This window comes from Salmo trutta, chromosome 21, assembly GCF_901001165.1.
Source record: "Salmo trutta chromosome 21, fSalTru1.1, whole genome shotgun sequence".
In the NCBI taxonomy this organism is placed as follows: Eukaryota; Metazoa; Chordata; class Actinopteri; order Salmoniformes; family Salmonidae; genus Salmo; species Salmo trutta.
In genome coordinates this window covers 23,271,545-23,287,638 of record NC_042977.1, presented here as the reverse complement: position 1 = coordinate 23,287,638, position 16,094 = coordinate 23,271,545, and the positions used below count along the sequence as shown (strand labels likewise).

At 46.0% G+C, this 16,094-nt stretch overlaps 1 protein-coding gene across 7 annotated transcripts in view; it reads right to left on the bottom strand.

Annotated features, from left to right (window-relative positions):
• The window catches only part of LOC115156990 (astrotactin-1), a 277,551-nt gene that overhangs the window by 221,365 nt on the left and 40,092 nt on the right, over window positions 1-16,094 (bottom strand). For all 7 annotated transcript variants that reach the window (XM_029704808.1, XM_029704810.1, XM_029704809.1 and 4 more), the window contains exon 2: window positions 1,315-1,502. In XM_029704808.1, coding sequence (XP_029560668.1) covers window positions 1,315-1,502 — 188 coding nt within the window. The remainder of the gene's footprint in view (window positions 1-1,314; window positions 1,503-16,094) is intronic.

Below are 16,094 nucleotides of genomic sequence, written 5' to 3'. Positions count from 1 at the left end.
GTAGGTGTTAGGGGGTGCTTGTTGTTCCCTCTGCCTCTGGGCCAATAGAGAACTGAGGACATGTGTTTCGACTTGCAGGAGCTCACCTGCGGCTGAACATTGAACACAAGGTAACTCATCCATTATGGATGTTGAAGCAGAGCAGAAAAGGAGACTGTGGTCACCTTGTGGAGGAAAAAAGCACACCAGTTCTTATCATGGCAGTTTGAATGGCCACTAGGTGAGGGAAATCCCTATCCCCTTCTGGTGACAAAACTGAGTTTGGTGCAGTTCAGTGAACCTGCATCTCCATGAGATTAAGGCCCAGTTATAGCTGGCCTCTTTTCAAGCCTCAGGTTGGACTGCATTCATCCAAGAGCTTTAAAATGTTCCATGGTGGGCCTGGTGGTCTGGCAATGAACTGTGCATGACAGGTCAAGCTGCTGTGTAGAATCCTGGCTTGAATCGTCTGCCATCGAGCCATGCTGGTGGCTGCGGCGTATGGTGGAACAATGGAAATGGCTCAGTGACATGTGTGGGGTGGGGAGAGAGTGGCGGTTAGTGGGAGAGAGAGTGGTGGGGCTGTGTCTCGGGGCAGCACGTATCCTCAAGGAGCTGACGAAGTGATGCAATGCTGGATTTATGAGGCGGCCTTCCAACTGAGCGACAAGCTGCAGCGAGCGAGGCCGGAGCGGGAGCACAGCGCAGCAGCCATCTGTTGCTAAGTCTGTCCTATCTGCATGCTAATCCTTTCACACCTCCATAAGAGATTTGTGACTGTATTGTCGAGCAGCTTTTAGGATAAGGAGACAGCAAGGGGAATAAAACATGGAAACAACAGCCAGAAGGATGTTAAATTTAGATATGGAAGAAAATATGAGATGGGAAATAAGTTTACCGGCGGATAATCGTTGCATAGATAAATAAACTGAATCAATATGAAAATGTTTCAGTCTACCTTTTCATTGTGTACTAATGCATGTGCAAAACATGCAGAGGAGACTCAAGGTCAGCATATGATTTGACATTCAGTAAGTGTCTCTACAATGTACCTAGTACCTACTAGAATAATTATTCTAATGCTGACTAATCATTTGTTAAAATGTTTAGATGTACTTTGCATTAAAAATCTGTCATCCATCAATGTAGATGTTCAGTACAAACTTCCATTGTACCATGTCCACATGTACAAAGAAATGCACCAAGTTCTAATGCTTATATTAGAGCAGCGCACATATTGAAAAGTAACATCCTTGTCCAACATCTTTATCAAACAGCACAATAAAACACTCTCCATTCCAACCCGAGCCCCACCCAACCAGCACAGTACCGTACCATGACAGAGATGTGAAGGATGCGTAACTCTTCCTCGGCAGAGTCGCTGGCAGGGTAGTCTGTGGCGGACAGGCCGGGGAGGTTCTGGCTGCCATCTTGGTGGTGGATGTGAAAGAGCAGCGTGCCGTTCTCCATCCACTGCTGCCGCCATCGCACCAGAGGAATGTCCTCAGAGTTTCCTGTGATCTCTGCCAGTCATGCAGGACACACAGATAAATGGATGAGTCAATGCTTTTTCAAATTTCAACATTTCCATTCAAAATCTTATTATATGAGTGAGTGAGGAGTATGGACCTGGGTTAAGAAGCATATTATGATGAATTATTAGTGCATAACCTTTTGGAAAAACGTATGTGCTTTTACAAATATCCATTGCATTATTTTCCAGTAGGGTAATAACTATTACCGTAATTTCCGGACTATTAAGCGCACCTGAATATAAGCCGCACCCACTGAATTTAAAAAGTATATATTATTTTGAACATAAATTAGCCGCACGTCTATAAGCCGCAGGTACCTACCGGTACATTGAAACAAATGAACTTTACACAGGCTTTAACGAAACACGGCTTGTAACAAAAATAAATAGGTTTTAACGAAACACGGCTTGTAACAAAAATAAATAGGCTTTAACGAAACACGGCTTGTAACAAAAAATTTAAAATTATCAGTAAGCTTTAGTTGTCTTTTTGCACTGAGTCAATTCCTCACGCTGCTGTTTCCAACGTCTTATCATCGACTCATTAAGACCAAGCTCCCGTGCAGCAGCTCTATTTCCTTTTCCAACAGCTGCATCATATGCATTTCTCCGTGTCTTTGCCATGATGAGGGTGACAAAATGACTACCGTAATCAGAATGATGGGAAGTTTGAGAGCGCTCGATTTAATCTAAACAGTAAACAAAAAAGTTGTTTGACCTTAACCCGTTCGGCAATTTCATTGGTCTAATGAAAGCTTCATGCCGCCAAAAAACTGAGTACGTCACAGAAGGTGTTTTTTTGGAGAAAAAAAAATTGAAAGCGGGAAAAATCCATATATTAGCCACGTCATTGATTAAGCCGCGGAGTTCAAAGCCTGGGAAAAAAGTTGCGGCTTATAGTCCAAAATTTACGGTACCCTAGTACAGTATCTGTTACCCATATAGGGTAAATCCATTTAATAGCACCCCTTTTTAAATGAACAAAACCTTCCATACATATTTGCCTATTATAGAAGTCCTCCGGAAATTACTTTTTGGACCTGAATGCCAAAACATTTAAGAGATAAAGGTGGTCAAAATTGACCTATTATGCATACCCCACGTCTTCATCACTGGAAACAATAAACATTCGAGATTGATATCATTTAAAAGCTTCCAAAGAGGTTTGTGAAACTATTTGATCATTTATTGAAGAAAAAAATGTTAACCTTAATGTCAATTCTCTAAAAGCACGTAAACTTTTTCAGATTTACATATGTTGTAGCTTAGACCTTATTTTACTTAATGTACGTTTTTTGTGCTGTGCCTGCCATCAATTATGACACAACATGCTCTTGAATACAGGGTGTGTATCATATTTTGGCTGATAAATGTACTAACATTTTATTAATAAATGTCAACTTTCAAATGGTACCAGTTTGACTTGAATGGGAATTATACTGTCAATCCTCCATAGGAAACCTACTGAAATCATAGAAATATAGATAATAGACATGACCATTTAAGTTGACATTCAATGGTGGGTGGACCAGTGGCCATCTTTGTGGTAGTAATTAGAAGTAAAAATGTCAATGGTTGTCACGTTGGTTACAATGATTCGGGAGACAGGCGCAGAAATGCGTATATATATTTTTTTATTATACCCCAAATTACAGCGTGCCGTGTAAGGGCACAGGGACGAAGACCAAACAAACACGTACCAAAAACACAGTGTTGAAACCCAAACAAAAGAGCGAGGAGTACCTCAAATAAATACACATGCTGACAATGATTAACCCACGGGACGAGAAGCCAAAACACACAGCACAGGTACTCACACGCACCAACGGACATTGTAACAATAATCGACCCCCCATGGTGAACAAAGGTCACATACATGCAAATACAATCAGTGGGAATAGTGGACAGGTGTTCGTGATGAATGTTCCGGAGGGATCCGTGACAGTACCCCCCCTGACGCGCTGCATACTGGCCTCGAGGACGATAACAGGAACGCAGTGCGCAGTCGATCAGGACCCGATGCAGCTGCCGAAGTTGCGTCGTCGGATGGGCCAGTTAGAGCTGCCAAAGTGTTGCTGTCGGACGGACCAGTAGCAGTGGCGTCGGACGGCCTGGTTGTGGCGGTATCGGACGGGCCAGTTGTGGCTGCTGAAGTTGCGTCGTCGGACGGACCCGTTGTGGCGACGTCAGACGGGACAGTTGCAGCTGCCAAAGTTGCGCCAATCGCAGCGTCGTCGGACGGGCCATCCCCCTGTCTCCCTTAATGGTCGATTATTCTGTCATGTTGGCATGAAGGATTGGGAGACAGACGCAGAAATGTGTAATAGGGTTTTTTATTAAGCCCCAAATTACAGCGTGCCATGTAAAGGCACGTGGACGAAGAACAAACAAACACGTATACAAAACACAGGGTTGAAACCCAAACAAAAGAGCGAGGAGTACCACAAATAAATAACACAAGCGCACAATGATTATCACACGGGATGAGATCCGTAATCATCTGCGCAATCCACAATGGCACGAAAGCCAAAACACACAGCACAGGTACTCACACGACCAACGGACATTGTAACAATAATCGGCCCCCCATGGTGAACAAAGGTCACATACATACAAATACAATCAGTGGGAATAGGGGACAGGTGTGCGTGATGAAAGTTCCGGAGGGATCCGTGACAATGGTGTACCAGCTAAATTGCTTTGGTCTAAACAGGTATTCCCCAGGGGTACGCACAATGCCGTCAAGGGTATGCTAAATAAAAATGTAATTCACATTTAAAAAATACAAATAAAACATTATTCCGTTTTATTTTATTTTTTTACATTTTCAAACAGTACATTTATATTTTCCAATGGGGCTATACATTTGGGTGAGGTTTTTTTCTCGCCTGAGTAGCCTCGTTTCACTGCCAAAAATAAAATTAAACCTTCTAGTGTTCAGCGAAATGACAACACAATGTCAAATACAGGTAGCCTAGTCAAATAATTAACATCCAATCACATTAACCGTTACTCTCTCACAGGAAACCTTCACTCCTGCGCAGACATTTAGAAACAAAACAAGACAATTTGAAAAATTAGCCACGAGAGTTTTTTGAGTGAGACAAAAGACGACTTTCGAGTAGTAAGACATGTATAAAAGCAACAGATACCATTAATAAGAAGGGGCTAGAAGCATCTTACACGGTGAGTTTTGAGTGGCTAGGACAGGCAAGCCCATACTATTGTGGAGGACTTAATTCTTCCTGCTGCCATGGACATGGCTGGGATAACGCTGGGGGAAAAGGCCAAAAAAACTATACAGACAATGTCTTCATCAAACAACACTGCTTCACGACGCATCAGTGACATGGCAGGAGATGTTTTGAAACAATTATCGCTTTGCATACAAGCCAGTGAATTATGTGCATTAAAGCTGGATGAGTCAACAGACGTGGCAGGCCTGGCACAGCTCCTGGTATATGTCCGTTACGTTTATGGGGGGTCAATTAAGGAGTGAATGCCTGACAGCTTGAAAGACGTTTTGGACACTACAGTGAAAATGGTTAACTTTGTTAAAGCAAGGCCCCTGAACTTTCGTGTCTTTTCTGCATTATTCAATGATATGGGCAGCGACCATGTAACGCTTTTACAACATACAGAAGTTATTGTTATCAAGGGGCAAAGTATTGACACGTTTTTTTTTTAAATTGAGAGACGAGCTTAAAGTTTTCTTTACTGACCATAATTTTCACTTGTGTGACCGCTTGCATGATGACGAGTTTCTCATACGACTGGCCTATCTGGATGATGTTTTTTCTCGCCTGAATGATCTGAATCTAGGTTTACAGGGACTCTCGCAACTATATTCAATGTGTAGGACAAAATTGAGGCGATGATTAAGAAGTTAGAGCTCTTTTGGTCTGCATTAACAGGGACAACAAACAGGTCTTTCCATCATTGTATGATTTTTTGTGTGCAAATGAACTCAAGCTTACGGACAATGTCAAATGAGTGAGCTGGATGCGCAATTACGCAGGTACTTTCCCGAAACAGATGACACAAACAACTGGATTCGTTATCCCTTTCATGCCCTGCCTCCAGAGCTCAGAGTTTCTTGCCTTGGCAAATTGTGCTGTTCAGACACTGATGCCCTTTGCAACCACGTACCTATGTGAGAGTGGATTCTCGGCCCTCACTAGCATGAAAACTAAATACAGGCACAGACCTGGGGTGTGTGGAAAATGTTTTAAGACTGAGACTCTCTCCAATACAACCCAACATTGCAGAGCTATGTGCATCCTTTCAAGCACACCCTTCTCATTAACCTGTGGTGAGTTATTCATAATTTTTTATGAACAAATAAGGTTTTATATGTAAGATGGCTAAATAAAGAGCAAAATGATTGATTATTATTATATTATTATTTGTGCCCTGTGTTATGTATGGTACGACGTGCTGTACGTCATACTATACGTTGTTATGGTTTACGACAGTGTGCTGCTTTACGGATGAATGGGTTGTCAGGATGAGTGGCACATGTCATTAAACGACAGAGTGATGTACAATGTGAAACCGTGCAGACGTGCATTCTTCTACAGCTAGGCTAGATATAACATTGGCGACGAAGATGGCTGAATTCAGTTTACCACCGCCGGCACCATTCCTCGCCGTGCCTGGCGAACCTCCAGTCCCGTGGAATAACTGGCTTGAGAGCTTTAACACTTATATCGAAGCTATGGACTTTTCTACAATCTCCGACAAGCGGAGGACAGCACTGCTCCGTCACTGCCTCAGTACAGAGGGACAAAGGATTTTCAGAGCGCTTGGATCTGCTCCTACATTCACTGCTGCAGTCAGCCTCCTACGGAACCACTTCGCCGGGAAAGAGCGAGTGCTCCTCCGAAGCTACCGGCTACGGAAGAGACACCAACGGCCGGGTGAGTCCATTCAAAGCTACGTGGCTAATCTTGGGATTTGGCTAGCTCTTGTAACTATGGGACACTTCAGGACAAGATCATCAGGGATCATTTGATAGAGGGGACGTTATGTGAAAAGACAAGGGAGAAACTGCTTTTGGAATTGGATAATTTACAACTAGATGGAGCTATTAAAATAGCACTCCAGGTTGAAGCGGCGTTGGAATGCTCAATTATGCTAACAGACAGATCTGCAGCATACACTCGGCCCCCAGCCATTCTCACACAGAAGCTTCAGCCCGAGCAGGCGCACTACAACGATCACGCGCTCTGCATGGCCTCCCACGTTGATAGCTGCATGGACACAGACACCGGCATGCCCGTGCAGCAGGCACACAGACAAACGAACAGAAGTAGCTGTGGCAACTGTGGGGCTAGCTCTCACAATTCAAGGGCTTCAAACTGCCCAGCCCGTGGGAAAATATGCAAGAACTGTTCAAAATACAATCACTTTGCAAAAGTGTGTCGTTCTGCCCCAGCTACTAGCTCCACCCAGCACAGGCCCTTAGTTTCATCTCACTCTCAACATGAACGCACGGAAATTCGAACTGTCTCCACCAACCATGTGTCATTCAGGACATGCACTGTACAGCTGGGAGAGGTGGGTTTGCCTTTGCTGCTGGATACTGGCGCTGCGGTGTCATTGCTCAACCTTGCCACTTACTACAAGTTTTTCAGTCACCTACCACTCCAACAGCCCTCCACTGCCCTGTGTGGGTACGGTAGATCCAAGATAGACATTGTAGGCACCCTCCAGGTCCCAGTACACTACGGCACCAAGCATCTGCCATCATTCACATTTCATGTTGCAAAGCGGGGTGCCAACCTCTTGGGCCTCAACCTCTTCACAGGCTTGGGATTCATGCTGAGAGATGACAGTGGGTCAGCTATCCACCAGGTTACCTGCACATGGCAACAGAACTGGCCAACTCTGTTTGATGGACTGGGCTGCCTCACAGCCTTTACTCACAGGCCCCTAGTGAATCCGGAAGTGACCCCAGTCATGCAGCCCCTGCGGCGCATTCCCTTTGCACTGCGTGATGATGTCACAAAAGATCTCCAGGCACAGTTGGATGCAGGCATCATTGAGCCAGTCAATGCTGCCCCCGGGATTTCAAACGTCGTCGGACGGGCCATCCCCCTGTCTCCCTTAATGGTCGATTATTCTGTCATGTTGGCATGAAGGATTGGGAGACAGACGCAGAAATGCGTAATAGGGTTTTTTATTAAGCCCCAAATTACAGCGTGCCATGTAAAGGCACGTGGACGAAGAACAAACAAACACGTATACAAAACACAGGGTTGAAACCCAAACAAAAGAGCGAGGAGTACCACAAATAAATAACACAAGCGCACAATGATTATCACACGGGATGAGATCCGTAATCATCTGCGCAATCCACAATGGCACGAAAGCCAAAACACACAGCACAGGTACTCACACGACCAACGGACATTGTAACAATAATCGGCCCCCCATGGTGAACAAAGGTCACATACATACAAATACAATCAGTGGGAATAGGGGACAGGTGTGCGTGATGAAAGTTCCGGAGGGATCCGTGACAATGGTGTACCAGCTAAATTGCTTTGGTCTAAACAGGTATTCCCCAGGGGTACGCACAATGCCGTCAAGGGTATGCTAAATAAAAATGTAATTCACATTTAAAAAATACAAATAAAACATTATTCCGTTTTATTTTATTTTTTTACATTTTCAAACAGTACATTTATATTTTCCAATGGGGCTATACATTTGGGTGAGGTTTTTTTCTCGCCTGAGTAGCCTCGTTTCACTGCCAAAAATAAAATTAAACCTTCTAGTGTTCAGCGAAATGACAACACAATGTCAAATACAGGTAGCCTAGTCAAATAATTAACATCCAATCACATTAACCGTTACTCTCTCACAGGAAACCTTCACTCCTGCGCAGACATTTAGAAACAAAACAAGACAATTTGAAAAATTAGCCACGAGAGTTTTTTGAGTGAGACAAAAGACGACTTTCGAGTAGTAAGACATGTATAAAAGCAACAGATACCATTAATAAGAAGGGGCTAGAAGCATCTTACACGGTGAGTTTTGAGTGGCTAGGACAGGCAAGCCCATACTATTGTGGAGGACTTAATTCTTCCTGCTGCCATGGACATGGCTGGGATAACGCTGGGGGAAAAGGCCAAAAAAACTATACAGACAATGTCTTCATCAAACAACACTGCTTCACGACGCATCAGTGACATGGCAGGAGATGTTTTGAAACAATTATCGCTTTGCATACAAGCCAGTGAATTATGTGCATTAAAGCTGGATGAGTCAACAGACGTGGCAGGCCTGGCACAGCTCCTGGTATATGTCCGTTACGTTTATGGGGGGTCAATTAAGGAGTGAATGCCTGACAGCTTGAAAGACGTTTTGGACACTACAGTGAAAATGGTTAACTTTGTTAAAGCAAGGCCCCTGAACTTTCGTGTCTTTTCTGCATTATTCAATGATATGGGCAGCGACCATGTAACGCTTTTACAACATACAGAAGTTATTGTTATCAAGGGGCAAAGTATTGACACGTTTTTTTTTTAAATTGAGAGACGAGCTTAAAGTTTTCTTTACTGACCATAATTTTCACTTGTGTGACCGCTTGCATGATGACGAGTTTCTCATACGACTGGCCTATCTGGATGATGTTTTTTCTCGCCTGAATGATCTGAATCTAGGTTTACAGGGACTCTCGCAACTATATTCAATGTGTAGGACAAAATTGAGGCGATGATTAAGAAGTTAGAGCTCTTTTGGTCTGCATTAACAGGGACAACAAACAGGTCTTTCCATCATTGTATGATTTTTTGTGTGCAAATGAACTCAAGCTTACGGACAATGTCAAATGAGTGAGCTGGATGCGCAATTACGCAGGTACTTTCCCGAAACAGATGACACAAACAACTGGATTCGTTATCCCTTTCATGCCCTGCCTCCAGAGCTCAGAGTTTCTTGCCTTGGCAAATTGTGCTGTTCAGACACTGATGCCCTTTGCAACCACGTACCTATGTGAGAGTGGATTCTCGGCCCTCACTAGCATGAAAACTAAATACAGGCACAGACCTGGGGTGTGTGGAAAATGTTTTAAGACTGAGACTCTCTCCAATACAACCCAACATTGCAGAGCTATGTGCATCCTTTCAAGCACACCCTTCTCATTAACCTGTGGTGAGTTATTCATAATTTTTTATGAACAAATAAGGTTTTATATGTAAGATGGCTAAATAAAGAGCAAAATGATTGATTATTATTATATTATTATTTGTGCCCTGTGTTATGTATGGTACGACGTGCTGTACGTCATACTATACGTTGTTATGGTTTACGACAGTGTGCTGCTTTACGGATGAATGGGTTGTCAGGATGAGTGGCACATGTCATTAAACGACAGAGTGATGTACAATGTGAAACCGTGCAGACGTGCATTCTTCTACAGCTAGGCTAGATATAACATTGGCGACGAAGATGGCTGAATTCAGTTTACCACCGCCGGCACCATTCCTCGCCGTGCCTGGCGAACCTCCAGTCCCGTGGAATAACTGGCTTGAGAGCTTTAACACTTATATCGAAGCTATGGACTTTTCTACAATCTCCGACAAGCGGAGGACAGCACTGCTCCGTCACTGCCTCAGTACAGAGGGACAAAGGATTTTCAGAGCGCTTGGATCTGCTCCTACATTCACTGCTGCAGTCAGCCTCCTACGGAACCACTTCGCCGGGAAAGAGCGAGTGCTCCTCCGAAGCTACCGGCTACGGAAGAGACACCAACGGCCGGGTGAGTCCATTCAAAGCTACGTGGCTAATCTTGGGATTTGGCTAGCTCTTGTAACTATGGGACACTTCAGGACAAGATCATCAGGGATCATTTGATAGAGGGGACGTTATGTGAAAAGACAAGGGAGAAACTGCTTTTGGAATTGGATAATTTACAACTAGATGGAGCTATTAAAATAGCACTCCAGGTTGAAGCGGCGTTGGAATGCTCAATTATGCTAACAGACAGATCTGCAGCATACACTCGGCCCCCAGCCATTCTCACACAGAAGCTTCAGCCCGAGCAGGCGCACTACAACGATCACGCGCTCTGCATGGCCTCCCACGTTGATAGCTGCATGGACACAGACACCGGCATGCCCGTGCAGCAGGCACACAGACAAACGAACAGAAGTAGCTGTGGCAACTGTGGGGCTAGCTCTCACAATTCAAGGGCTTCAAACTGCCCAGCCCGTGGGAAAATATGCAAGAACTGTTCAAAATACAATCACTTTGCAAAAGTGTGTCGTTCTGCCCCAGCTACTAGCTCCACCCAGCACAGGCCCTTAGTTTCATCTCACTCTCAACATGAACGCACGGAAATTCGAACTGTCTCCACCAACCATGTGTCATTCAGGACATGCACTGTACAGCTGGGAGAGGTGGGTTTGCCTTTGCTGCTGGATACTGGCGCTGCGGTGTCATTGCTCAACCTTGCCACTTACTACAAGTTTTTCAGTCACCTACCACTCCAACAGCCCTCCACTGCCCTGTGTGGGTACGGTAGATCCAAGATAGACATTGTAGGCACCCTCCAGGTCCCAGTACACTACGGCACCAAGCATCTGCCATCATTCACATTTCATGTTGCAAAGCGGGGTGCCAACCTCTTGGGCCTCAACCTCTTCACAGGCTTGGGATTCATGCTGAGAGATGACAGTGGGTCAGCTATCCACCAGGTTACCTGCACATGGCAACAGAACTGGCCAACTCTGTTTGATGGACTGGGCTGCCTCACAGCCTTTACTCACAGGCCCCTAGTGAATCCGGAAGTGACCCCAGTCATGCAGCCCCTGCGGCGCATTCCCTTTGCACTGCGTGATGATGTCACAAAAGATCTCCAGGCACAGTTGGATGCAGGCATCATTGAGCCAGTCAATGCTGCCCCCGGGATTTCAAACTTAGTCATTGCAACCAAAAAGTCAGGTGGAATCCGGACCTGCGTGGATCTTCGTGCTGTGAACAAGGCCGTTGTCCCGGATAAGTACCCCTTGCCTACAGCTGAGGAGCTGACCGCACAATTCCATGGCTCCACGATCTTCACGAAGCTTGACCTTCGTCAGGGTTATCTTCAGGTACCCCTCCATGCAGCTAGCAGAGATCTCACTACCTTTGTCACACATGCTGGCGTGTTCAGATATACACGCATGCCTTTTGGACTTAACTCCGCCCCCAGCTGCTTCCAGAAGGTGATGAGCACCATCCTCGCTGGAATACCTGGGGTGGCGGTCTATCTGGATGACATCGTGGTCCACGGTCCTGACCTCCACATCCATGATTATCGACTCCACAGAGTATTCAGCGCTCTACTGCAGAACAACCTGACCCTTAACCTGTTGGGGCTAGGGGGCAGTATTTTCACGGCTGGATAAAAAAACGTACCCGATTTATTCTGGTTACTAATCCTACCCAGTAACTAGAATATGCATATACAAATTTCTAAAACTGTTTGAATGGTGTCTGTGAGTATAACAGAACTCATTTGGCAGGCAAAATGACAGGAAGTGGATTCTGACAGGAATTGGATACCTGATGTGTTGAATTACCTTTAAGCCTATGCCATTGAAACACACAGGGGCTTATTAATGTTTTGGCACTTCCTATTGCTTCCACTAGATGTCACCAGCCTTTACAAAGTGTTTTGAGTCTTCTACTGTGAGATCTGACCGAACAAGAGCCATGGAACGGTGATGGCCGATTAGACTCTGGCGCGCGAGTTCATGTTGGGTACTCTCGTTCCAATACGTTTTAAAAGAGAACGCAATCGTCCGCCTTGAATTTTATTCATGTTCTGGTTAAAAAAGGCACTAATGATTTATGCTATACAACGTTTGACATGTTTGAACGAACGTAAATATATTTTTTCCCCTCGTTCATGAAGTGAAGTCCGGCGGGCTTAGATCATGTGCTAACAACACGGAGCTTTTTGGACATTAATGATGAGCTTTTTTGAACAAAACTACATTCGTTATGGACCTGGGATTCCTGGAAGTGACATCTGATGAAGAGAATCAAAGGTAATGGATTATTTACATAGTATTTTCGATTTTAGATCTCTCCAACATGGCGGTTAGTCTGTATCGCAAAGCGTATTTTTCTGGGTGCAGTGCTCAGATTATTGCAAAGTGTGATTTCCCAGTAAGGTTATTTTTAAATCTGGCAAGCCGGTTGCGTTCAAGAGATGTAAATCTATAATTCTTTGAATTACAATATAATATTTTACCAATGTTTTCTAATATTAATTATTTAATTTGTTGTGCTGACTTGACTGCCAGTTATTGGAGGGAAACGATTTCCTGAACATCAACGCCATAGTAAAACGCTGTTTTTGGATATAAATATGAACTTGATAGAACTAAAAATGCATGTATTGTCTAACATAATGTCCTAGGAGTGTCATCTGATGGAGATTGTCAAAGGTTAGTGCATAATTTTAGCTGATTTTATGGTTTTGGTGACGCCTGTCTTTGAATTGACAAAACATTACACACAGCTATTGTCAATGTACTCTCCTAACATAATCTAACTTTATGCTTTCGCCGTAAAACCTTTTTGAAATCAGACAACGTGGTTAGATTAAGGAGATGTTTATCTTTCAAAGGGTGTAAGATAGTGTTATGTTTGAAAAATTTGAATTTTGACATTTATTTGTTTTCAAATTTGCCGCTCTTGAAATGCACCTGCTGTTGATAGGGTGCACCACGGGTGGCACGCTAGCGTCCCACATAGCCCCAAGAAGTTAACGGTGGAAAGTGCACCTTTGCAGCTCCAGCCGTCGAGTTTGTGGGGTTCCGCCTGTCGGCCAAAGGCATTGCCCCACTCATGTCGAACATTGAAGCCGTCCACAGGATCCCGGAACCGACATCAGCCTCTCAGGTGGCATCATTCTTGGGCATGACAGCCTACTACCTCCGGTTTCTGCCCCACTACTCCCAGACCACAGCGCCCCTTCGCCAGCTCCTCAAGAAGGATGAGCCATGGGCCTGGACGGCAGCCTGCTCAGACGCGGTCCGCTCACTGAAGAGCCAGCTCACCACAGCCCCAGCTCACCACAGCCCCAGTCTTGGCTCACTTTGACCCCGTCTGCCCCACCATTGTCACATGTGACGCCTCAGCTGGAGCACTAGGAGCTGTCCTCTCACAGCTGCAGAATGGCATTGAGAGGCCCGTCGCCTTCGCCTCAAGGGCCCTGAGCCCCACAGAACAACGGTACTCTGTGGGCGAATGAAAAGCACTGGCCTGTGTCTGGGCGTGCGAAAGGTGGCACCTCTACCTCTATGGCCATCTGTTCACGCTCCGAACCAACCACCAGTCCCTCACAACGCTACTGTTGGCATCAGGAACTGGCCACAAGCCACTTCGGCTGCACAGATGGGCCGACCGCCTCAGACAGTACGACTATCAGCTGAAGTTCACTCCAGGGAGGGATAACGTGGTGGCAGACCTCCTCTCACGCTCCTTTGACGCTCCTACACCGATCGTCTTGCCAGACGACAACGAAACAGAGCTCGTACAAATGCTTTACGCTCCTCTTCAGTCAGTCGTCTCACTGGAGGAGCTGAAGCAAGCATCGGAACAGGATCCCACACTGTCTACCCTGCACACCTACATACGCACTGGATGGCCAGCACACGTGCCGGAAGAGCTGGCGACTTTCGCCAGGGTGAAGCACGAACTGTCTTGCTGGGAAGAAGTCTGTGTCTCTCGAGGGTTTTGCACTGTGGTCCCAAGTGGTCTGCGTGCGCATGTTCTATCCATGGCGCACGAGGGGCACTTGGGCATAGTGAAGGTCAAACAGCGATGTCGAGACCTTGTGTGGTGGCCAGGCATCGACCACGACATTGAAGCCCTGGTCAGGGATTGTGCTGCATGCCTCCTCAGTGGGAAAACAGGACAGTCCGACCCACCCCCCTGCAGCCTCTCGCATGGCCGTCCCGCCCCTGGGAGCACATCCAACTGGACATCTGTGGCGAGATCCATGGTCACGCAGTCCCTCACCATCAGCGCTTCCTGGTGGTGGTGTATGACCTCCACTCTAAGTGGCCAGAAGTGGTTCCTGTCGGAACTGTCACAGCACAGGCCATCGTGGACATCCTAGACAGCCTGTTCACAAGGTGGGGCCTGCCCCTCACCCTTACCACGGACAATGGGACCCAGCTAATCTCTCCCGAGTTCTCCTCATATCTCAGCAACAAGGGAATCAAACACATCCGCACGGCCTACTACAACCCACAAGCTAACGGAGGGGTGGAACGCTTCAACCAAACGCTGAAGAACGGCATCAGAGCGCACCTGGTCCAGGGGTTCACGTTCCAAATTGCTTTGAATCAAACGCTAATGCACTACAGAGCAAGCAAACACACAACAACACAGGCCTCCCCGGCATCTCTCATGCTAGGTCGTGAGATGGAACTGCCACTGGACAGACTCAGAACACAGAGAGTTGCAGAACCGGCGACTAGGTGCACCCAAGAAAAACAGGCAGTGACCAGGCACCAAAGAGAAATGAAACAGCGTTTTGACAAGGCACACAGGGTGAAAAAGTCGATCATCCAAGTGTCTGACTGGGTCCGAGCCCGACGGCCTCAGCGGTGCAACAAAATGGCCTCATTCTGGTCGGACCCCCTGCAGGTCAGTCGACAACTGGGGCCCGCCGCATTCATGTTGAGCAATGGATCACGCTGGCACGCCAGCCGTCTCAGGAAAGTCCCTGCTCCTCAAGGAATACGAATGCACACAGAACAGACATGCAGGCCAGAGACGCCACCGGATGGACCTCCCCCACCACTACCACCCGAGCCCCAGCCTCTGTGGGCTCCCCAAGGGCCAGAGCGACAAGCGGTGGCGGTTGAAGAAAGGCCTATGCGGGCACGAACTCGCCCTGCTCATCTGGGGGACTAGTTAACCTCTTTTCATTCTTAGGCTCCGATAGGTGTCTTAGTCAACCTCCAGGTTAATGGACTGAACTGGCTAGTTTGGAGGGTCCTTCCGTTTAAAGGTTAATGTTTTATTTCTTACAGGTATCACTCTAGGTTCTTGCCCTATGGACATTTTATATATGGTACCAGTCCCTGGTTTTGGAAAGGGGGTGGAAATGTTATGTATGGTACGACGTGCTGTACGTCATACTATACGTTGTTATGGTTTACGACAGTGTGCTGCTTTACGGATGAATGGGTTGTCAGGATGAGTGGCACATGTCATTAAACGACAGAGTGATGTACAATGTGAAACCGTGCAGACGTGCGTTCTTCTACAGCTAGGCTAGATATAACACCCTGGTCCTATAAGACCTCTTTGTCACTTCCCACAAGCCAGGTTGTGACAAAAACTCACACTCGTTCTTATGTTTAATAAATGTATTGTATAGGTGTGTGTGTGTGTGTGGCAGACTAACAATGATGGCAAAAAACAAAATTTTATAGTGTGCTGACCCTGGTGCTAGAGGGGGTAAGCAACTGGAGGTTGAATGTTTGAAGGGGTACGGGACTATAAAAAGTTTGGAAACCACTGGTCTAAAGGAATAGGCCCATTTTATGAATGGAAATGGCATCCA